The 25,383-nt window shown below is 37.9% G+C and overlaps 1 protein-coding gene across 8 annotated transcripts in view; it reads right to left on the bottom strand.

Moving 5' to 3' along the window:
- PLCB4 (phospholipase C beta 4) overlaps positions 1–25,383 on the bottom strand; it is a 385,664-nt gene that overhangs the window by 45,939 nt on the left and 314,342 nt on the right. For all 8 annotated transcript variants that reach the window (XM_087445596.1, XM_087445598.1, XM_087445599.1 and 5 more), the window contains 8 exons: positions 22,970–23,005; positions 20,729–20,870; positions 19,988–20,072; positions 19,516–19,640; positions 17,524–17,575; positions 10,164–10,266; positions 8,030–8,194; positions 5,151–5,355 (listed from right to left, as the gene is read on the bottom strand). In XM_087445596.1, the coding sequence (XP_087301722.1) occupies positions 5,151–5,355; positions 8,030–8,194; positions 10,164–10,266; positions 17,524–17,575; positions 19,516–19,640; positions 19,988–20,072; positions 20,729–20,870; positions 22,970–23,005 (913 nt within the window). The remainder of the gene's footprint in view (positions 1–5,150; positions 5,356–8,029; positions 8,195–10,163; positions 10,267–17,523; positions 17,576–19,515; positions 19,641–19,987; positions 20,073–20,728; positions 20,871–22,969; positions 23,006–25,383) is intronic.

Below are 25,383 nucleotides of genomic sequence, written 5' to 3'. Positions count from 1 at the left end.
ATGTTGAAATGTATTGAGACCACTTTAGAAATTATTACAGAGAGATCTAATGAGTAATAAAATTTGATTTAAACAATTACTTAAGAAAAAGAGAAAGAACCCAATTCAAAAAAACAAAACAAAACAAAGGGTCTTAGAGGGTATTTTTAAGGAAGAGGAATATAAGTGACAAAGAAACACATGGAATATGCTCAATCTGACTCATAATTGTAAATATGCAAATTGAAATGATGAGATACCACTTTTACTACCATTACTAGAAAAAATTAAGAATTTTTTAGAATCCAGAATTGGCCATGGTGAGTGAGAATAGGCAGTCTCATATATAATGTGTAGGAGTACATACTGATCTAACCCAAAGGGCTGGATAAAGACAGTAGTATACACATATAATGGAATATTATATAATCTTTAAAAAGAATTAAAAAACTTCGTATGCATTGACATGAAATGGTCTCCATGATATATTATGTAAAGAAAGCAAAGCATAGAATAGAGTGTATGTATTATATTATCTCATTTGGTTAACTTAAAAAGGAAATATGTATACACACGCGTTTATACACATAAACTTTATGTATATACATATTTACTTACATATACACAAATAAGCCTTATGTTTTATAACCTTCTGCTGTTTTAAGACATTCATGTCTTTATTTTAAAATATTATCAAGAATTATCTAGGTAGCAGGATAATAGGCTGCTTTATTTTTTTAGAAATTCAAAATAAATACATATTTTTAAATTCTTCCATCTGCTAGTTTCATATTACTTTTCTGTTATAGAAAAATCGGGCAAAATACAATTTTTTTTTAATTTAAAGAAGTTATATACACTTACTGACATTTAAACAACACGGAAGTATTAACTGAAGTCCTGCGTAGTGGACAGTGATGTTCCTGGAAGCGGCCCGACGCAGTGGGCTAGTTCCACTAAACCCTCACCCCACTCGCAAAGAGTTAACTACTATTAAAATTGCGTGTATATCCTTCTAGAATTTTTCTATGCAGTTTGTGTACATGTGTACAAAGATAGTTAAGGGTCTTTTTAAATATTAATGAGATTGTTTTGCAATTTATTTTTTCTCTCAGAAGTATATCACTGTCATCTTTTTATGTCTAAACACTGAGATCCAAGTCAGTATTTTCAATGGGTGCACAGTATTCTACAGAATGACATATGTAACTAGTCCCTATTGATGGACTTAGGCTGTTTCTGATCTTTTTTATACAAATAATGCTGCGTGACATCACAGCATGGGTTTTTAAAAATTGGTTTGCTTTTAACAATATGATTAAAGAAATCAATAACTCCTAGGTTAAGTATTTGGTAAACTATAAAAGTTGGGACTTAATTAGCTTTTTCAGGCATAAGAGATCTTAATTCTTAATTCTATAACCGGATCTAAACTTGTGGAGTGATTTTGGACAAACTGACCCACCTAAAAGCCAAGAAGATATAATTTACCAAATCACTTAGTGCCTTGAAAATGTGAATATTTCCCTTAAGATGCCAAAATTATTCAACAGGAACAGCACACTCTTCTTGCTGAGTAACACTAGTTTTTGAGGACGCACCCTCAAACATGGACCAGATCTTTTCCGTTTTACCACCAAATACCCTGTGTTTCGGCTTCCTCAGAATGCATAAATCAGTCCTGCCAGCACTTTCCTTACCAAAGCCTTTGCCTGGGCTGCTTCTCTATCTGGAGAGAAAGCCCATCTGCCTTTTCACTGTCATGTATTATTCAGTTTGCAAGGTCCGAACAGCTACTGAAGTCTCCCTCAACCCTACTCTGATTAATCACTCTTTAGTTCAATGCTTCAAACACCCTCTGGCTTACCACCCCATGGGCACTTAGATAATGGTTTACACTTATTTATGTCTATGCATACACCTGCTTATGTATATGTGTACAAGGTTGGAAAATTCTTGAGGGTAAGACTTTTTCTTTCTTGACATTTTCAACTTTACATCTCTTACCCATGTCATTCATAGAGTAGGTACTAAATAATAATTGTTGAATACATCTTTTCCTTTGAGAAAAATGTTTGAAATGAATACACTAATGAAATTCTGTTTTTACTGATTAAACTAGTAAATGTTAACAAAAGTTATATCTCATACACTGCTGATGGGTTATTTGGCAATCTGTATCTAAAGCTTTAAATATGTGTACACTCCTTGATGCAACAAATCCACTTCCAAGAATTCATCTTCAGGAAACGATCATGAATATTTCCAAAGCTTAGACACAATATTATTTATAAGAAACAAAAATGGAAATGACTTCAATGTTTACCAGTGATAAATTACGGCATACATAAAATGGAATTCCATGTAGCCAATAAAAATACTTGATGACATGGGAAAATATTCTCCATTAAGTGCGGAAAAAAAAAGATTAACTCTCTGAAGTAATGAGTCCAAATGAGTACGTACAGTAAGATCCAATTTGATTAAAAATGAAATGGAAGAAATGAGATCGGAAGTAAACGGACCAATATGGTAACTCTCTGGATGGTGGATTTATGGCCCTTCTTTTATTCTTGTGCTGTCAGAATCTCTTTCTGATACATATTTTATCTTCTTTGCATTTTACAGACTAGAATCTGCTAAGCATATTTGTGGAATGAATGAATGAATCCCTATTATCTTTCTTTAGCTACATAAAAATCCGACGTTGTATATTGACAACCTACTTTCTTTCTCTCCCCTAGAAAATGCTGGAGTGCAATGATACAGAGTTTCATTTTGAACTTTTTCCTATAGAATCAACAAAGAATACCAATGTTCTAGGGAATAGGGACTCTATAGATTCCCTACTACGCTGCTTACGCACATAAATGTTCAGATCTCAATGTGGGAAATTAGTTAAGCAGATGAACCATGAACACACTGTGTAAGTCAAGAGGCTGTAAAGAAGATCAGAAATTTGGAAAAAGACGTTTCTCATATTCTTATTTTGTTATCTTCGGGGAAGTCCCTTAAATAAACCCTCATAATGTTTGCCCTTAGTTTCTTCACATACAAAAGAAATGACGAGATAATTTTGAATAAACAGTCTTTGAATGTCAAATCTGAGTTGTTAAGACATCAACCTCAGTATCCCATCAATGATAACACAGTACAGAAATTTCAAACGCTTCTGATAAAAAGTAAGCAACTACAATGACATGTTAGGAAAGAATACTTGAAAGACTATTTCTAAAGAGATTAATTTGAATCAATACTTATATAAATATTGACACTGGTAATGAGCTACACTATAAATACAGATATTTCTTCAATGTAAACCTACATATGTCCACATCCATTCTGAACAATTTCACATTTCTGGACTCTATTTATATGAAGTACTTGACACAAACTAAGAGCTTAACAAATTCTTTCTTTCCCTTTTCTATTCAAATAGCGTATTTCCCTGGAATGAATTACAGAGTTTCATTTGAAAAGTAACCCATGCAGAGGCAAAGCTTTTAAGTCTTCCACTGTATTTGTTTCTAGAACTCTTTCTAAAATGTATTAGGTATCACACACTGCCTGCTTTCTAAGCTCAAGTAGGCGGAACATGATTTAATTCATCTGCTGATGCCTTGTGGCCATCACGTGCTCCTACACACCCTGCAGGTCTCCTGTCTTTTTTCTGATCCACTTACCCAGCCCCACAGCGTCCCTCCCACCCTCTTTTATGCGCTCTTCTATCTGCTACTGTATGTTGTAGCTTCTAATAGGCTTCCTTTTTTAATGAAAAACAAAGGAGAAGGAGGAAGGAGTCTTTCCTCTGGATTTTGTGACTGAAAAGTCCTCATGGCTTACTTTACTTTTTTTTTTTTGTGAGGAAGATCAGCCCTGAGCTAACATCCATGCTAATCCTCCTCTTTTTGCTAAGGAAGACAGGCTCTGAGCTAACTTCTATTGCCAATCCTCCTCCTTTTTTTCCCCCAAAGCCCCAGTAGATAGTTGTATGTCATAGTTGCACATCCTTCTAGTTGCTGTACGTGGGACGTGGCCTCAGCATGGCTGGACAGGCGGTGCGGCGGTGCGCGCCCTGGATCAGAACCTGGGCCGCCAGTAACGGAGCGCACGCACTTAACCTCTAAGCCACAGAGCTGGCCCCTTACTTTACTTTTTGAACCTGCAATCAGGTTGCTAAAGTTGAGGATTAGTTGTAGAAAATCTGCCTTCCAGAGAAGCATTATGAAGAACAAACAACAATTATTAAATTAACATTATTAAAAACAAACAACAAAATAACCCCAAATTCTCCCAACAAAACTGTGATATGTTCCAGTCCCATAGAGAAATTATATCTGTATCTATAGCCACACACACGTGTGTGCACACATTTTTGAGCCTTGCTATGTCATATACTGTAATGATGATCACTTCACAAGAATACTGTGAGGGCCAGGAAATGAGGGGCTTGAGAGGTTATGTCACTGTCCCAAGGTCACCCAGGCAGTGGTGGAGGGGTAGAATTTGAACCCTTGGTTAATTTGATACAATCACTCTCTAGTGTTTCCTTATGGCTCAACAGATTCTGGGAATACAGAGGATCTTTGCTTTCCTTTAATGATCTTGGCTTATGCGGGGGTTATAAAAAGTTAATATGTTTGGGTTTAAGCAAAATCTTATGACTTGGTCCAGCTTTTGATTCCTCTCATTGGTTACCTCAGTAAAAACCAAAGGTGGTCTTCTGTGGACTGATGACTGAGATTTTTTTGTGAAATTGAACTCTCTTGTGGCTTTGGAAGAAAATCCAGGCATGTTGATAGGTGAGTTCAATTTAAATCTTTTAGTGATACCAGTTGATATCTACAGTTCCACATTATTTATGTCTTTTTCCCTGTTTGAATGATGGTGTATGTGTATCCTTCACAAACATATTTATAAAAATTGATAAACAACATAAAACTATAATATTTTAAAATAAGAAAGACTCTTAAATATAATATAGTCTTGCCCTTTTATTTCTTACAAGGAAATCTGAGGTTACTATTTATTCTTGATTTCTTTGAGGCTATAAGAGTTGGCAGCAGTGGCAGGAACAGGTCTTTTTTTTAACCATTAGTGCAATATTTTATAATCTTGTAATTTAGGACCTCATATATATATCGTATTCTGTACCCAAATGTTTAACTTACCCCCAAATCCATCAGGCACATATGTTTTAAGAACAATATTGCAGAAGATTGTTGGCAGTGATAATGGTTTATTTCCCTCATTGCGAAGAGATATGTGTCGATAACCTGCTTGGAGGCCATCCAGTGGAAGAATCCTCTGGCCAATCAGCCTGTTGTTGTCATCATACACTGCTATTCTCAAGACTGCCAGGTCAGGGAGGATTACCTGTAAACAAAAAATGGTACTTTTCATTGATTTTTGGAATGCCACTCACAAGAACCATATCTCTAAGAATCTGGACCATAACCATACTCCTCTTAAATGCTGTTTATGGTGAAACTAAGCCCATGATCAATTTGCATTCCTAAAGTATACTGTATAAGCTACAGTGCCCAAGCCATTGAGAAAGACAATTGAACAGGTTTCCTGGAAATCATCTCATGGAAAATTTTAGATGGAATGGATGTGAAAGATGACTAGTCCAATCTATGTCATCTACCCCATCCCCACTCTTGTAATGGATGAGCAAATGGAAATCTTGTGAAATCAGGTGACTTTCCTTAATCTCAAAGATAGTGACATTGGGCATGAGAATCGGGGCTCTTAACTTCTAATCCTGTGATTTGTCTACTATCTGGGCTGCTTCTGACATCTACCTCTGCCTGTTTTTTCTTGTTTTTGTGAGGAAGATTAGCCCTGAGCTAACATCCATTGCCAATCCTCATCTTTTTGCTGAGGAAGATGGGCCCTGGGCTAACATCTGGGCCCATCTTCCTCTGTTTTATATGGGACACCACCACAGCGTGGCTTGACACGCGGTGCATCAGTCCGTGCCTGGGATGTGAACCTGCGAACCCCGGGCCGCCAAAGTGGAGCTCGCGAACTTAACCGCTACGCCACTGGGTTGGCCCATCCGCCCGTTTTTAAGAGTATGGAAAGTATCTTTGAAGAAACACTCATGTATAAAAGTTTGGATTCTCCCTTTTCCTTGCACTCCTGAGTTTTTAACAAAATATTTTGGGATATTAAATAGAGTAAGATAGGGCAGCTAGAAACATTAACATATATCCAAGACATCTTGTCATCCCCCAAATGAGTAAATGGACATAGAATCTGAGCTCAGATAGAAGAATCCCTATTCAGACATAGAATAGCAACATGACAAAAGAAAATCCAATGTTTTTAATCAGGAAAGCCTTTTCATTGGCTAAGAGAAACCAAGACACCTTGGCTGATTTGAGTACTGTGTCTAAAGCTAGACAATGAATGGGTTGCCCATTTACGCCTGGAGGTTATAATTTAATTCCAACTTCATGCAGATGAAAAGGAGAAGTTGGGGCCGACACCATGGTATAGTAGGTAAGTTCAGCCGGCCCAGGTTAGTGGGTTTGGATTCTGGCATGGACCTATACTACTCATTGGCCATGCTATGGCAGCAACCCACATATAAAGTGGAGGAAGACTGGTACAAATGTTAGCTCAGGGCTAATCTTCTTCAGCAAAAAAAAAAAAAGAAAAAGAAAGAAAGAAAAGGAGAAATCAAGCTAAAATTCAACCAACATCTGTCACTCTTTTGTTTCTCATGTGGTGAAAGGAGACTTACCTTGTGAGATTAGTGTAAAGAACAAAACAGTAAGAAAGAAAACAAAGTTAAGGGACTTGGTATCGATGAAAGGCAATTTAACTTCTGAAGAACAGTGAAGGATCCAGAATCGGCATCCTGCTTCTGGGAGCAGTAATATTACATGTAAAAACCAAGTTTGATATTTCCTTATTCATCAAAAACAAAGAATGCCTTAAGTCAACTTTCTGAATTTCTAGAAATGTGTGTAGGGATTATTCATTATGCTAAGGAACAATGGCCACACTGACAACAGATCCGCTATAACAAATTAGAAAAGCCTGGGAAGAAAAAAAGACAAATCACAGCTGTGTACGCTACAGTCTGATGTAGAAAAGAAGGTGACAATGGGGGGTTGCATGGATAATTGAATTCACATCACAGGGAGAGTCTAAATTTTAAAATGGCTTATTTCATTGAACTACATTGATTTTCCGTAACCTGGTTGCTGTAAACCTGTTAGCCTATTCTGAAGTTGATAATCCTTATTTTTATTACCATAAGAAGCCAATTATCTGTGTTGCATGACATACAAATGGGGTAGAAACACCTGGAAAACCTGTGCCTAAAGAAGAATCAAGAAACCATTTTGGTCAGGATAACAGAACAAGTGAGAAAGAAAAACAGCCATTCTTGGAGACAGTACTGCCAATGCATGGATTTTTCAATACATCTTCAATTGACAAAAGAGAAACAACAGGAAAAAATGACTACAAGATAAAAAACTGAATCATTAGAGAGAACGCCTGTGACTGGTCTTAGGATCAAGGCATAGTATTGGGGGAAAAAACCCCAAAACCAAAAACAGCACATGAAGCACAGAACCTGTGGGTAGCAACAGGTACCACACTTTCTGGAGGCACAGGACAATACCAATTGACTCTTTCAAGGACATTTATCGGCCTTAGTTTTGGGTGCAACACCCTACCTGTCCTCTTGGCTTATGGAACAGCGCAAGTTACCAGCTGCTGCCAGGGCAGGGAAGAACTCTCCAGTGTATGATGGTGTCCACCAGTGAGGACACATTCCAAGTAGATTGCAAACCTGGAGCTTGGGCATTGGCATGTTGGAGGTGGGCTCCTCCAAGGAGGAAAGGAGAGCCAAAAGGAAGACAGGGACAACAACAATCACATGACAGCTACGGAAGTTACCCAACAGAAGAAGGGAAAAGGAAGACACTTTGGGTTGAATAATTGTCTGTATATCATGTGGTGTCTATGCACTAAAATGTGGCTCCCAAGTTAGCAGAGTGACTCTGACACATTGAAAATGTCCTACCTTCCGAAATACAAATGACTCTTCATTGTAAACTGGATTGAGTCCGTTGTTCATCACCATGCGAGTTCGGAATTCCTTACGTATAGTGTCAGTGGGCAACCCATACATATCAACTTCTACGTATGTGCCAATTTTCTTGTCTGATAAGAACTGACCTGATATGACCTGCAGCAACACAGAAATAAGATGAGAGAGAAGTAAGTCTGTGTCATCATCAGTTGCAAAGAATAATCTGGAAGTAAGAAATTCTCTGTCCATCTTCAGAAATTTTATTATCTATGAAAACAATGTATTAATTCCTTATTAAAAAAAATTATTGAGTGACAACTATATGCAAAAAACTATTCTAGGCAGAGGTTCTACCTTGAGAACTGTCTAGAAAAAGAAAGAGGGAAATATACACAAATCATATAATACAAAGAAACAGTGTCCACAGAATCTTCATTTCACCTAAGTGGTCACGTCTATGAAATGAAGTGATGGGTTCAAATATGCCCTAAGATCCCTTCATAGCTCCGAAATTCTGCCGTGCCATACTTTTACTGAATTCTTTTAAGAGTCTTGAAAAGAGACACACAGAAAGAAAAGCAATTGCTAAAATGTGCCTGTTATTCTTTACTGATATTGACACTGGTCAGCTATGACAGTGATATTTTTTGTAAAGACCAGCATTAAATTCTATCTATTATAAAGCTATAGAGAGACTTTTTCATTTACTTTCCAAATGACTACAGCCATTTATTAGGTTTTTTTCACATTATCTAATCACTAATGATTTTGAAATTGTTTTTTGAGGTATAACTGACATACAATAAACTGTACCTATTTAAAGTGTACAATGAGATCAGTTCTGACATACGAGCACATCTGCGAAACTATCACCACAGTTAAGACAACAACATTTCCATCACCCCCCAAGTTTCTTTGTGCCCTTTTATAATCTGTCCCTTCCTCTATCTGCATCTGGAGGAAACTACTGATTTACTTTCTGTCACTATATATTAGTTAGCATTTTCCAGAATTTTGTATAAATGGAAGCATATAGTAGGTATTTTTTTTCATTAATAAATTTTGTTTTCTACAGCAGTTTTAGGTTCACAGCAAAATTGGTCAGAAAGTACAGAGAGTTCTCATATACCCCTGTCCCCACCCCTCAAACTCCCCTACTAAAGATATCTTGCATCACAGTGGTACATTTGTTACAATCTACATCTGATGAACCTACATTGACACATCATTATCACCCAAAGTCCATAGTTTACATTAGGGTTTACTCTTGGTGTTGTATATTCTATGGAGCTAGACAAATATATAATGACATGTATCTACCATTGTAGCATCATACAGAATAGTTTCACAGCCCTAAAATCCTGTGTTCTGCCTATTCATCCCTCCCCCAACCCCTGATCGTTTTTACTGTCTCCATAGTTTTTTTTTCCCCAGAATGTCATATAGTTGGAATCATACAGTATGTAGCTTTTTCAGATTGGCTTCTTTCTTTCACTTTTCTGAAGTGAGGTAATGTACATTACCTTTCACTTAGGTAATGTACATTTAAGTTTCCTCCACATCTTTTCATGACTTGATAGCTCATTTTTTTTAGTGCTAAATAAGATTCCATTGTCTGGATGTACCACAGTTTATTTGTCCATTCACCCACTGAAGGGCACCTCACTTGCTTCCAAATTTTGGCAATTATGATAACGCTGCTACAAACATCCTGTGTAGGTTTTAGTGTGGACATAGGTTTTCAATTCATTTGGGTAAACACCCAAGGGTACTATTGCTGGATTGTATGGTAAACGTGTGTTGAGTTTTATAAGGAACCGCTATACTATCTTCCCAAGTGGCTGTACCATTTTGCAGTCACCATCAATGAATGAGAGTTCATGTTGTTCCGCATCCTCTAGTAGGTACTTTTTTGATGTGATGTCTTTCACTAAAAGTAGTTAACAATTTGACTAGTGAAAAACAAATGTATCTCAAGAAAAAAAGGGGGAATTTTAAGTCAAAGTTGAGGGCAACATATGGATCTTTCAACTTGACATTAAATATTTTAATTGTGATTTCTTAAGACTTTCCCAAGCCCATCAGCTACATGTTTATACTATTCTTTGCAGAGCAGGAGCCTTACCTGCACTGAGCAAGTGGCTGCAATAACCCCATCGACAGGAGTTTCAGAGAACGGATCAAATGTTCGATCAGGCCGTCTCATGAAATCTGGTTTGAGAAGGTACCTGGTGGGACAAAGCACAGAAGGAGTTTATTTTATTTTTATTAGTTGCTTTTACAAAGACTAAAACCATCACTATTTGAGACACTGAATACTTCTTTTTCCCCATCTCTAACTTAAGAGCTAGCCTTTTAGGAAGAAGATTCTAAGGACTAAAAAGAATATAGATTGAAGAGAACAGGCAGGGTCCCTATTGATAATCCTAAAGGGGAGCAGGGAAGAGAGAATGTTCTCTAGATTCCAGACTCAGTGACATCTAGGACTTCCTGATACTATCATCTTCTCTTGAATTTGTTTATGCCGTGGGCGTCTTTAGATACTTTCTCTTACATACATAAAATAAAATACAAAGAATAACAATGAAAAACCAATTATATGAGCTATAGTTATCAAAATACGGAAAATATAGGATATTTTACTACTTTATTAATTGTGTTTTAATTAATGCGTTAAATTATGAGATCTAATAGCAAGTTTTACAATTACCATAGTTTCAAAGTACTGATATGCATAAAAATATTTTGAGAGATCTGTAACAACAATAATGAGATATGAAAATATCTGTGATTTATACTGGTGTCAGAGTCACAGGTACCACTAACATTACTGTGGATTGTTGTCTACATTCACAATCAAAGGAAATGTCAAATTCCAGTTAGAGGTTGGTGAAAATAAAGATATAATTATTTCTCCATTTCTAGCCAGGGTAATTAGGCAAGAAAATAAAATAAAAGGTATCTAGATTGGAAAGAAGTAAAACTATTTCTACTTGCAGCTGACATAATCTTGTACATAGAAAATCCTAAGGAATTCACTAAAAAAAAATCAGAACTAATAAATGAGTTTAGTGAAGTTGCAAGATATAAAATAAATATACAAAAATCAATTTTATTCCCATACACCAGGAATAAACAATCCGAAAATGAAATTAAGAAAACAATTCCATTTATAATAGCACCAAAAAGAATAAAATACTTAGGAATAAATTTTAAAAAATGAGCGCATATACTTTGAAAACTAAAGAACATCATTGAAAGAAATTAAAGAAGAATCTAAATAAATGGAAAGACACCTTGTGTTCATGGATCAGAAGACTAAATATTGTTAAGATGGCCCTATTCCCTAAATTGATATATAGATTCAATGCAATCGCTATCAAAATCTCAGCTGGCTTCTTTGTAGAAATTGACAAGCTGATTTTAAAATTCATATGGAAACTCAAGGACCAAGAATAGTCAAAACAATCTGGAAAAAGAAGAACAAAGTTGGAAGTCTTACATTTCTCAATTTCAAAACTTTCTACAAAGCAACAGTAACCAAAACAGTGTGGTACTGGCAAAAGGAAAAGGACAGACACATAAATCAATGAGACAGAACTGGGAGACCAGAAATAAATTCAGGTATCTGTGGTCAAAAGGATGCCAAGACCATTCAGTGAGGGGAAGAATAGTCTTTTAAACAAATGGTGCTAGGACAACTGGACAGCCACATGCAAAAGAAAAAAATTGGACCCTTTTGTCACATCACAAACAAAAATTAACTCAAATTGGATCAAAGACCTACATGTAAAAGCTATAACTATAAAACTCTTAGAAGAAAACATAGGGATAAATCTTTGTGACTTAAGATTTGGCAATGGATTCTTAGATACAACACCAAAAGCACAAGCAACAAGAGAAAAAATAGATAAACTTGACTTCATCATAAAAACTTTTGTGCTGCAAAGAATACTATCAAGAAAGTGAAAAGAAAAGACACAGAATGGGAAAAAATATTTGCAAATCATATATCTGATAAGAGACTTGTATATAGAATATATAAAGAACAAATAACCCAGTTAAAAAACAGGCAAATGATCTGAATAGACAGTTCCCCAAATAAGATATATAAGTGGCCAATAAGCACTTGAAAAGATGCTTAATATCATTAGTCTTCAGAGAAATGCAAATCAGAACCACAATGAGATACTACTATACACACACTAGGATGGCTATAATAAAAAAGTCAAATAGTGAGTGTTGACAGGATGTGGAGAAATTGGAACCCTCATACCTTGCTGGTGGGAATGTAAAATGATGGGTCTGGAGTTCCTCAAACAGTTACACATAGAGTTGCCATATGACCCAGCAATTCCACTCTTAGAAAAGTGAAAGAAAAGTGAAAACATATGTCCACACAAAAACTTGTACATGGATGGTCATAGCAGCATTATTCATAATAACCAAAAGATAGAAACAATTCAGATGTCCATCAACAGACGAATGGATGTACAATATATGGGATATCCATACAATGGAAAATTACTCAGCAATAAAAAGAAATAAAGTACTGATACATGCTAGAACACGGGTGAACCTTGAAAACATTATGGAAAATGAAAGCAGCCAGTCATAAGAGACCACATATTATATGAATCCATTCATATGACATGCGCAGAATAGGCAAATAGTGAGAGAAAGTAGATTAGCGGTTGCTTAAGGCTGGGGTAGGGGGCTGGGGATATTGGGAGGTTACAGATAAAGGGTATGAGTTTTCTTTTTTGAGGTGATGAACATGTTTTTAAATTGACCCCAACTACATAATGTCTGCCCCTTATGCCCACCGGGTATAGTCACAAAATCACATCTCAACCAGATTCCATAACTTTCCTGAAACTTGTGTCAAAGAACCTCATCTCTCTAAAAAATGTATTTTTTATTGCTATAAATAACTATAACCATAGATAGAAAAATTCCACATTAATATGAGCAGTACATAAAGGAAAATAAAAGCACTTTCCTCAAAACTATAGGTTTGCTTTTAAATATAAAAGCATCAAAATTGGGGGGATCAAACCTTTCATATTCCTTAGGAGCATAACTTTTACTAATTTCAACTCTAAATGATGTCAGATTTATTACTATTTTTTAAAATCAACCCAAAAGGAATCCTGAGGCATGATATTTTTCATTAAAGATTACAGTCACAGTTTTTTGGTTTTGACAAAGTTGCCGTTCTTTGCTATCGTCTAAGTCTGAACAAAAAGCGTTAAAAAGTAACCCCACATTTCACTTGGATGTAGTCGTTAATAGAGCACCTCTGAGGGACAACACTGATTTTTAAATTGGGGATATAGAGAGTTTACAGAACTGTGCAAATATTAAAGATGATTTTGAAGATTCACCTGTCCCCAAGAGAACACAACCCAAAAGATTTATATAAAAGCTTTCTAACTGCATAGAAGATATTGTTTTCTATATTCACAGAGTTTTAGAGTGGGACCTTTTTTTGTGGCTAGTGTTAGCCACTGGAAAATATGATGATACAGCAAAAGCTCAAGACTGAGGATGGAAAGCAGGTGAGTAATGACAGTACTACACACACTTCTTCAAGGGAAGCCTACCAGCTTGGTCTGGCAAAGTATCCGTCATCGGCTGCAAGGGGAGGTAACAGATGACGGTTCTGGCTTTCACAAAAGGGGTAGCATTTGGATTCCAGCTGTGTGAAATGAGGGATTCTGCCTCCTGAGAAAGGTGGGGACTCTGGGATCCATATAGCACTGTAGTCATCTTTCCAGTCTTGAGCAGTGGCTGTCCAGAGATTCAGTGTTCCCCAGTCCCCTCAGTCATTTCTGAAGGGTCAGGAGCCCCTTCTCACCAAAAATGGAGAGATGTGATATTGATGATGTCGTGGTGCCAACAACATTCTGCATTCCCTGCTTTCATATGTGCTTAGAATAAAACTAATCTGCGAAAGAGTGAATTGATGTAAAATAAGAAATGCCAAAGGAAAAGGGCAAGAAACCTAAGTCCAATTCTCCAAAGCAGGAAGCCTTCAGTGTAATGTGTTCATTTTATATACTTAAAAAATAAAAGAGAACATGTAGAAGTTTGACAGGAGCACAAGGCAAGCCCTGGCCTGGGGCTGACACTTAGCCAACTTGTCTTGAACGAGCGTCTGTTCTGGGCCTGAGGTGGCCTGTGGATGCAGCAGAGGCTGCCACTCACAGCGCGGAAGGCTGTGCAGGTCCAGGGACTCCAGGAATTGACGGGGAGGCTGAAGCCAGAGCCCAGCGCCAGAGCTGGCTTTACGGGTGTGGGACCTGTGCAGTCGTCCAGGACTGCAAGCTTAGAAAGGCTCCTTGCTTGATCTAACACTCTGCAGCCACTGTCTTGAAATCCTTAATAAATTGTGAACAAGGAGGCCTTCGTTTTTGCATTGGGCCCCACAAACTATGTAGTTGGTCCTGCGTGGTCTTTTTTGGTACAGGAAATGAATTCATTCCAAGCACCCAGGTCTGTGTGGTGGACGTCGGCAAAAGCCAAAGCCAGTGGCAATTGGAGGGATTCAAGCGAACCTTGTAGGGCCTCAGAAGGCAAGGGAGGGAGAGAAGAAGGGCCTTCAGCTAGGTGGGTAGACAGGAGGCATAAGAATCGGAGGATCAAGTCATAAGGAATATATCGCATTTCATCAACCGTAAGATGCCATCAAGTGTTCAACATCTCATTACTTTATTTACCAGTAAGAAAGCAAAATGGCTCCTGATTCTAACTAAGATGCCTGGATTTTAAGACATGTTCCAATTTGAGAAAGTTATATAAAAAGCGTGCATCTTTGAATCAGAAAACGTCAAACTATTTTGATATCAATTATCTAATTTCCTCTGAAAGCCTGAAAAGACTTGAGAAATTAATTTGCTCTATTTTGTTTCCTTAGGAATTACAGAAATGCCTCCCATTTTTCCATCTTTAAAAACAAGCCTGTTATAAACTACTGCTCACTTTCCTGGTGAAAATCACACTTACTGGGTCAACGGCACGATCTCCCAAAAAGACTGGCCCACAGGGCAGACAAGGATTCCCAGATATTTGTTACTGTTGCTAGATTCAGGGGGTGTACATGTGCTCTGCACACTGATGTTCTATATAAAACAGCTGTTGTTCGCCACAGCAGGCCTAAGAGGTACAGAACGCCTCTATAGAAACGCAGCTCTCAGACACAGCCCAGAGGATTTTTTAAAAAGCTCCCGCAGGTGTGTGGGACCAGGGCAATGTGGTGAAAGCCACAGAGCACCCTGGATGCCCTTGCTCCGTGGAAACGTGTCCTGCGTGGCTAGCCCCATATCCACCAGCTACGACGACTCCGTCACTGAGGGGCAAAGAGCACACAGGTGAGAAAGATTTCTTCTCTTTCCCCCATCGGTGACAACCTTTGTCTCCAGGCTGAGTGTGGGGAAAAGGAAGAGGGGGGACACAAGACTGAATAATACTGTCAATGTCTCTTACAGTTGGGCTGCCCCACTGAACAACCACATTTTTTAGTCCCTCTGGTGGGACTTAGGCCTTTGGTCACATCATCTCAAACACACCAGCACAGAATTCAGGCTAAAGTAGCACTGTCCTTGTTTGTGAACGAATTTTAAAATAAACATTGGGGCAGAAAATAAGACGCTGAACATGTGAACTATGGCAAAACAGAAACTCCTGAAAAGAAATGTTAACGAATGCACACAACTCCTGCTGGGGCCTCTTTTATCTGGAAACAATTTCCCTCCCTGCATCAGTACCAGCCATCGGGCTGCTGGGGCAAGAATGGAAAGCTCCGTTAGCATCACTGGGCCACGGGAAAGATGCAGAGGAGGGAGCAGAGCCAGGCCTGATGTGACTGGTATGAACCATGAGGGCTGTGGCTGCCTCCCTGGGCTCCTTAAAGGCCTGGTTAGAACAGAGTGCTCATTTGACCTTGCTTGGTCTCTGTGTGATCACCCATAAGGTCTTAAGCTTTTCGTAAACCTCACTTGTCCACGGAAATTTGCAGTTCAGGAAGTACTTTCATTCATATACACTCACGTTCATCCTTACTGAGGTATCACAACAAACCCGAGTGAGAGGTGTTATTGTCTTCATTTTATCAAGCAGAAAATCAAGGGTCAGCATCTAACACACCTGCCCAGGGCAACAAGGCTAGCACGCCGAGGAGCTGGGGCTCAAACCGTGGCTTCAGATTCGAGCCAAGGGCTTTTATCTCTACCCCACAGCTGTCCTCAGGTCCTTACTGGCTCAGCCCACCTCTGGGGGTCCATCCATCAATTTACGTGCACGATCTCCTGGTTATAAACACCTTGCATTCAATAACAAAACAGCTTTAAAAAAATTCTGAAATGTGTATTTAGCTGTTTTCTTTCAAACTACGTAATTTTTCTTTTTTTCCCCAGTTTTACTGAGATATAATTGACATATAACATTGTATTAGTTTAAGGTGTACATTTTTTATTTCTTTCAAAACACACAGCAGAGGAAAATACAGTGCATGCTCCAGCTGTGTGTGTGGTGGGTGACTCGGGTAACAGGACCGTTGTCACCCGTGTGTGTAGGTACATTGGCAGAGAACCATCTGGCAGGCAGGAAGAGGTGGGAGTGTACACTTTGAATCCACAACTGCTAAATTTTATCTGGACTGGCTGTTCTTAGTGATGAAAATCAGATATTAAAGCAGGGAGGCCAAGAGCTTCCTGAGAACAGCATTATGGGATGGGATGGTACTCTGTCCCATTAATTTAGAGGTCTTTGCATAGTGGTTTGGGATTATTTACCAGAAGTGCTGCTTAGGAACAGATACATAAAGAAAAAATGGCCACAAAGTCTTTTTTCATCTCTATATAATTTCAACTTCATATTTTCATTTAAACCTTCAGCGTTTCAGTGGAATTAACATTTCCTATTTCACCACTCAGTTCACAGACTTGAAAGAGTGCTATTTAAGTAAACTAGAACAACATTCATAGCATCTCTTTTTTATGTTATTTACAAGACATGCAAAAGAATCACGACAGGATAGAGCTTTCTTCCTTAGCTTTATTAAATTCAACTTGACACCTGTAACTTCATTATATGTTAAATCAACTTCATTCCTCTATTCATCCCAGGTAAAATACGTATATCCAATGTCTATGTCTCCAGTTCATGTCCAAGTGAGCAGGGATCATTATCTGTTGTAGCTATTAAAACCTGCACTGTTGAATTTATAGTAAGAGAATTAAACTATATAGGATAAACTACTTGTGGCTAAATTTTTTTTTTTTTAAATCTGCTTCCTAAAACTGGGGTAGATGAAGAACGTATATTTGCAAACACAATCTATTTAGGGATTTCATTTGTTTCTATCCCGTCCCTCAAACTCAGCTTAAATTCAGCAGCCCCTAATTAAAAATGACAGGGTTTCATTATAGCTGTAGTATGGAGTTCTGGAACACGGTGACAACAGTTTAAATCACATTACTCACCCGCACGATCCATTATACTCAAATTTTCCCTGATTCAATTGCATCGCTAAATCTGTCAAGAGACAAAAATAATTTAGCATCTCGTCTCCCTGGACAAAGAGATCATGATGGGGTGATTTTAAACAATGGAACCAGATACTGATCCTAGGCCGGAAGGTCCTTTTTAACACTGCAAGGTACTTCTGGGTCTGTTTAAGGCATACAACTCTCTCTTCATGTTGAAATGACCTCATCTTTAATATAAATTAAAGATAAAATGTGTTTTCACAAAAATAATGCTAGAATTGCTTTAAAAATTGGATTCAATAGATGAGTCATACGATTGCTCAATTAGTGTTGAGTGCAGATGTCCAACTTGATATAGTTGGAGAGGATATGCCTTATGACCCCAGAGGAAGGGTATGCTGGAGATACCCAGTAGGGTCATGTGAATATAAAACCTGATTAAAAAGAATCAAAAATAAACTAGGCAAGTATCATGTAAAAACTGGTGACTTAGGGAGAATTCTTCTAGTAAGGTCTACACTGGCAGGGCATGGCTTATGACTTTTCCCTTGCAGGAGGACACAATCTTCTTTCTCTCTTCTCCATCAGCAAAAGAAATGGGTAAGCTGATGGATTTTTTCCTTCTTCAAAATGTTGTGGTTACACTTAACATTATGGAATAAAACATAAGCTGACCTAGTGAATAAACTCTTTTAGGATCATTTAATCCATACAGACTCACTGACAACTGAGAACACAACTTGACCCCTTTTTTAAGTAAATAAAATAAGTGCCTTTTTGTTTTATTTTGCCTCTGCTAGAAACACTCTAGGACTGTACTGGTACCTGGTCATAGTTTAGTAGAGCAAAGACTCAGGGGGACGCTGTGTAGCAATTGGACTCCAGCTTCTGGTCACGGGAGAGGCTCTACCAAGGGGTGGGAAATACCGTCAGCTCACATTCATGCCAAAAGGATGAAAGTCAAAGGAACTTTCAATCAGTCTAGATAACAGGGAGCAAGGAGAATAGAGATTCTCAAAGTAGGGTGGATGAACTAGAAAAAGAAAATGTCCTTTTCCTTTTGGGAAACATGGAAGGTACTATTATACAGCAAAGAACTGAACAAGAAAAGGGTTCTTTCTTTTGTTTTGTTTTACCAATTTTAAGGACCATGCTGTGGAATTAATATAGAAAGTGAATAGATTGTGTGGCATATTTCTCACCTGTTTTAGATAAGCTACTAGAGCCCAGTATTTTCCAATTGTGATCCTAGGCTCTTAGGATCCTTTACCAGACCTAGTGGTATGTCAGTGGCTGTCACTGCAGCTCCCAAAGTGTTCTGCATGGTCTCTCCCACCTTCCAAGCAAACCATGAAAACTAAAAAATTTGCTTATGCATTTATAAAAATTGACTTCTCTCCTTGCAGGAAAAAAATCATTATATATTGGAAATCCACCCTTGAGTACGCTTTGGAGGACCCAGTTATAGATTACTGCCTCTAAGAAAATGTAACTCCTCACACACCATTTTAGCAGAGTCTGCTGCATAACTTCTGCACTTTTGTGGTGAGGGTCCCTGTGTTGTTGACATCTGCTGAGTGTTAACAGCGGGAAGGGTACTTTCCAAAGGAAAAATGAGTCATAGTTATTGTAGAGAGACACTCAAATTCTTCTCATTTAATTCTGTTTCTGGAAATGAAGATAAGTTTGATCCAAAAGGAAGAAAAATTAGAAATATTTTGCAATGGGGGGCAACGTTTAGCAGATTAGTCATGGCATTTTCAAAGGGAAATTCAATTTAAATCAAAATATATTCTCTTCTCCCATTGTTTCATTGCTCTATTTTGAGTTTTTAATTTCTCGCCATTACATAAATCCAACAACACATTGTTTTGCCATATGTCTGCTTCCTTTAAAAAATGCCCACAGCCAAATGATGGCATCTCTTGGCACCATCCTGTCAAAGTGTTCTCGTGGAATTTGAGGTCACTGGACATCAGTTCCTACCTGGGGTTTGATAGTTCAGTGAAACCATCTGGCAGCCAGCGTTCCAGAAAATCTGAGGCATGTAATTACTGGAATCAACTCGGCCTCCCTTGGGGTAAATACGACTCATTTGTCGCTTATTGTAACTGTGTAACTTATTAAGGAGAAGGGAAAAAAGAATATTCTGGCAGCGATAAATAAACAACGAAGAGCTAAAACAACAAAGGTCTAGACCAACAATGATAAACATGTAGACAACAGGGAGCAAATTTCATATTTATAAATGATGCTTCAGAGAAAAACCACAGTTCACTGTGTGGATAATAACAACAATTCTCATTTGGGCAGATTTTCACAGCTGCTGTGGTCTTTCACACATATTATTTTACTAGTTCTACAACCACAGTTATATATTAACCATTCATCTATTTTAGAGACTCCCGTCAAACCAAAAGTGCATCAACCAGTCATTCCACTTAATACACAAGGATACTTCACAAATTCAATCGCATGTGTCTTCAAGTAGCCGAGACCGACTGACTCATTAAACGAAGACATGTTATAATGAATATTTCGTTCTGTAAAGAAACAAAAAGATGCACTCAGAAACCCCCATCAACCCTCACAGGAACATAGGCAATAAATATAATTACACCCTGAATCATGAGGCTTTGGAGGCAGATGTTCCATTATCCTATCAGTAGCTCCTACTTTCATTAACGTCCTGGGGATGGAGACAGCTAACTTAAAAAAAAAAGGGTGATGAATTAAATTTGGAGTCATTAGACAAATTATGCATACAACAACTGCCACACAAAGCCATCCCTGAAATATGTATATTTGATGGTGATGATGATGATGATGAAGATGGCTTCTCCAGCCCAGAAATGATTATGGAAAGTTTAAAAATACTTTACATATTTTTGGAGAAGAGCTTTTGATTAAAAGAGGTCTCAATGAAAGAATATCTAAAACCCAAGAGGCTATATAGGCTTTGAGTGCTAACAAATCCACAGTCTCTCAGAGCCACCCTGTGGATGATGGAGGGAACGACAACGCAATGCTACCGCATGCCAGAAACACGTGGTTACATGCTCTGTAAAACAAAAATAAGGTGAGGTGAACAGCTTCATGCCCACAGAAAATGGTAACACAACAAGTCAGATCAGAGCTCATAAGCATAACAACAGAAAAGCAGACAAAAAAGGCAACAGCATTTAACCTGTCGGGTTACCTTCAGCGACATGGAAACCTTGAAACTTTACAGGCTGTGCATAGTTGATCATTGTGGACAGATACGGATGGATGTTAGTGGTGGCACCTACATATTTATAGGATGCCATCCACGCCTGCTCATCTTCTACAGTAACCAGGCCCTACAAGCACAGTGAAGGGAACAGGCATGTCAATGACTTCAGCCGGGCTCCCCGATTCATGCTACATAGACTTCCTCACTAAAGAATCATTTGCACGCACACAAATTGAAAGATAACGGCCCTTTTCTTTCTCAATGATGCTAAAGGATAATTTTAAAAGTGAATGTCTATTGTAGCTTCAAATAATGCAAAGGAAGTTAATAATAAAATGTTAGGCTTATCTTATATTTTTTGGACATTTTCTAGATTTTTGAAGGACTTTAAAATATTCAAGAAACTATATTGAGGTTCACAGCAATGCTCTGAAATATCTATAGCAGGTATTATCATTTATATTTTCACAAATGGAGGCACAAAGTCAAAAACAGTGACTCTCCAACTTGAGTGTGCATTAGAATCACCTGGAGGGCTTGTTAAGACAGATTCCTGGGCCCCACCCTCACACTTTCTGATGAAATGAGTCTGGAGTAAGCTCAAGAATTTGTATTTCTAACTAGCTCCCAAGTGCTAATGATGCCACTAATCTGGGGACCATACTTTGCTTAAACTGCTCTAGAATTTAAGCCACATAATAAGTAGTTTATAGTATTAAAAAAAGTTTATTCTTAAAATAATCTGATAACAACACATAGGACACAGTGAAATTGCATTATTTTGCGTGGAGGAAAAAAGAAAAATTATTTTCGCTTATTTCTTGGTAAATCAGAACAAAATCAACAACAACAAAAATAACACCTCAAAAGTGATCAACATTTTCTTGAGAACTTTGAAAAGCTAAATTTCCTGCATAGATTGAATCCAAGTGGATAAACTGCTTGGTCACGTGAATCGATTCATTAGTTAAAAAAATGGTCAGACTGTTTATCTGATGACTTAACAATCTGAGCATTCTAAATCATCAGGCTGATTTAGCCTGAGATAAAAGCCTGAGAAATAATCAAATAATGTAATTTGTTTTTTCAAAAAATCATTTCTTTATATGTCCTGAATCCACGAATAAGGGCAGAGGCCATGTCAGATTCCTTTCTTGTGTGTTTAATGATAATAAGTAACACCAGTACCATGCACTGGGCAGCGGGCTGAATCCTTGCATATACAACCTCATTACTCTCAGTAATCATGTGCAGTAAGGATTAGAATCCTACGCATTGGCCACGTGAGAAGACGGAGGCCTTGAGGATTAAAATAACTCGGTCATAGCTGCTTAGCTAATAAACAGCAGTGACCAAATGTCAACCTGTGCTTTGCTGGCTCCATTACCTTAGGAAATTTTAGTAGAAGAGAATTTCACAAACATCATGGGAGAGGACTGAGATCAGACTTATCCATATTTATTCCAAACTTTATAGTTAGACAGTAAGAAGATAGGGTCTCACTCCAAATAAGATAAGACCCCAAAGACAGAAAGATAGTATTTTCTGAAGCTCTGAAGTATGGAAATCAAATTACAAAGCCAATATCTGCCTGTGACTGCCATCAGTCTCACCCCTGTAATAAACCATATACATTTACTAATCAAAACCACTTTGACATCATGAAGACCTTTGAAGAGGATAAAAGAAACTAAAAGTGTAACGTTCCTTTCCTAACAATATAGTCAATATCTAATAATGTCAAATACAACTCTGAGAATGTAAGCAATGTGAAATTAACTAACGATCTTTCAGAAGGCCAATGTAGTCAGAACCAAGATCACCTTTCTATTTCACTATAATATCAATTTGAAGACCTATTCAGTCATTTTTATTCTCAAATTCAATGTGTTGAGGATTATGTACTCCTATTCCAAGAATGAAATCTCTAATTCCAACTAAGAAAATGCCTTCCTGTGCTAAACACCTACTTTTAGGAAACAACTTATTCACCTGCCCTACTTCTGTAATTTTACCAGGATTTAATCATTTCATCACTGTGATTAATTCTTTCTCTTGAAGACTTTTATAATTAGATGCATAAAGTATGTAAATATTACAAGCTTGACACATTCCATGGGTGGGGGGAAGACAGATAAACAACTTAGTACAAAATGTTCAATATTAGAGGGCCACATATGGTGTCTCATACCGAAAGAAAAATGCACAGGGAAATTATTTTATTACCTTTTTATTGTTTTCATGTTCAAGGTCATCTGAAGCCTAAATCAGAGAAATAAAATAATTAGTTGACTTCTCTAAAAGGGAAAATTCCAAATTTACTAACCATGCATATGTAAATATTAAACAATATATGTGAACTTGTTATTCTATTTATATGTTAAGATGGGAAATTATTGATAACATAAAGCCATGGATAAAAGCAAATACTGAAAAAATCAATGGCTTAACTGTCTTATACACCAGAAAAGCAAATCTTAATGCTATCTCCCTCCTTTGTTGATAGTCTTCGCCTATTTAGATGCTCCCTTATACTGATTTAATTAGTGATTTAGTCACGGGGCTTGGGAAATAATCAATGTGGCCACCTCCCCTGATATGTAAAGGGCAGCAAGCATGAAGGCTTATTCTTCAGCAATTCCACACTCATGTCTGGGTCCTGATCAAGGCTTTAGGTGGTAACACATAAAGGTAAGCACTGAGTCTCAGTAGGCATCCAATAGTCTCAATGTAGTTGCAATTCTCTATATCAGAAAAGATACGGTGTAATGACAGTACGCCTTTGGCTTTGCTGATCAAATACTCTCCCATTTTCCTACCATCAAACGTATACACACCTACATCATCATCTACCGTCTTCAATAATTAAGTATCCCTGCTCCCATCAAAGACCGCACCCTCACATCACCATGATCCCATCCACTCTCACCTGTTCAAGGAATTCACGGGCAGTTATCCTCTCTCCCTCCTGCAAGACTCATCTCTCCCTCTCTATTGCACCATTCCCAACAGTTTGCAAACACACTGTAGATTCATTCCTTTTAAAAATAATACTCCCTGACTCCTCAGGTTCCCTTTAGCCTCCAGCCTATTACACAGTCCGGTGACTACACTGTATTGTATATTTGAAAGGTGCTAAGGGAGTACCTAAATGTTCTCACTACAAAAAAAAAAAAAAAAAAAAAGGAATTATGTGAGGTGATGGATGTGCTAACTAACCTTATTGTGGTAATCATTTCACAATGTATATGTGTATCAAGTCATCACATTGTACACCTTAAACTTACACAATATTGTATGTCAATTACATCTCAATAAAGCTGAGGGGAAAAATCAACCACTTTGTCTTTCTCCTACTACTGTTCTCCTGGCTTCCTTGGTCTCGACCTGATTTCCCTCCTACTTCTCTGGCCATACCTTGCTCTTCTTTTCTAGTCCCTCTCCTGTAAGCCTACCTTTAACCAGGGCTCCACCTGGGCCTTTTTTTCTGCCTCTTCACATGGATCATCTCCTTTATTTCCATGCTTCAAATATTATCTCCTGAACTCCCAATTTATATGTCTAGCCCAAACTCTCGTCTGGTTCTAGACACAGGTGATGATGATTATGACAATGGTGGAGATGAAAACGATGATAATATGGGAGTCACCATGTGCCAGGCACCATTCTAGGCTCTTTACATAACCTAAACCCATTCACTCTTCATAATGGGCCAGTGAAATAAGAGGTATTACCCTCATTTTGCAGATGAGGAAACCAAGGCACTGAGAAATTAAATAACTTACCCAAGGTTACATGTTAGGAAATGAACCCAGAGAGTCAGATGTCAATGCCATATAAACACCTAGGTGGGACCAACCCTTGAGTATCTCACAGGCCTCAAACAGCCTGTCCCATGTGAAACTCTTGAGTGCTTTTTCTTCCAGTGTTCCCCACTGTCTACCCAGTATCTGAAACATGGACCCTAGAGAGTCATCTTGCTTCCTCTCTCTCCCGCACTTCCCCACATTCAATCCATCAGCAAGTTGAATCATCTTTGCTTCCTCAATAGATCTTGAATGCACTCAGTCCTCTCTGTTTCCACTGTCCAATTTAACCCTCTGGGGTCTGGCCTCATGCAACAGCCTAGCCTAACTGCTTTTCCTGTGTCCACTCTTGCCTCCTTCTAAACTAGTCTCCATATGGTAACCATAGTGATTTTCAAAAACTCCTATCAGGCTACATTGCTCCCTTCTTTAATTTTCAATTCACTTAAATTAACATTTGAGTTTCTCATAGCGGCCTTCCAAATCCTGCATCATCTAGTTCCCACTTGCCTGTCCAATCTCATCTTGCTTCACTCTCCCCTGCCCTCACTCAGTCCACTCTGTTCACACTGTCTTTTTGTGGTCACTGCTGTGGTCCCTCCACAGAGAAAGTTATTCCTCTATTTCTGTGCATGGCTGGCTCTTATTTACCCTTTGGGTTCTGGTGTCCTTATTCCCTCCATCTCACTATTCTCATTATTTTCCATTTTAGCACTCATTTGTAGTTTCATAATAGCACTTATCACAAATTGTAATTACGTAATTATTTGACTGTTTCCTTGTTTGTTGTCTGCTTCCCACTTCATTCTCACAAACTCCCATCAGACTATAAGT

This window comes from Ceratotherium simum, chromosome 21 (assembly GCF_057802395.1).
Source record: "Ceratotherium simum simum isolate JZ-2026a chromosome 21, ASM5780239v1, whole genome shotgun sequence".
Classification (NCBI taxonomy): Eukaryota; Metazoa; Chordata; class Mammalia; order Perissodactyla; family Rhinocerotidae; genus Ceratotherium; species Ceratotherium simum.
The sequence above is the reverse complement of the archived record's forward strand: the minus strand, read 5'-3'. Positions and strand labels throughout refer to the sequence as shown.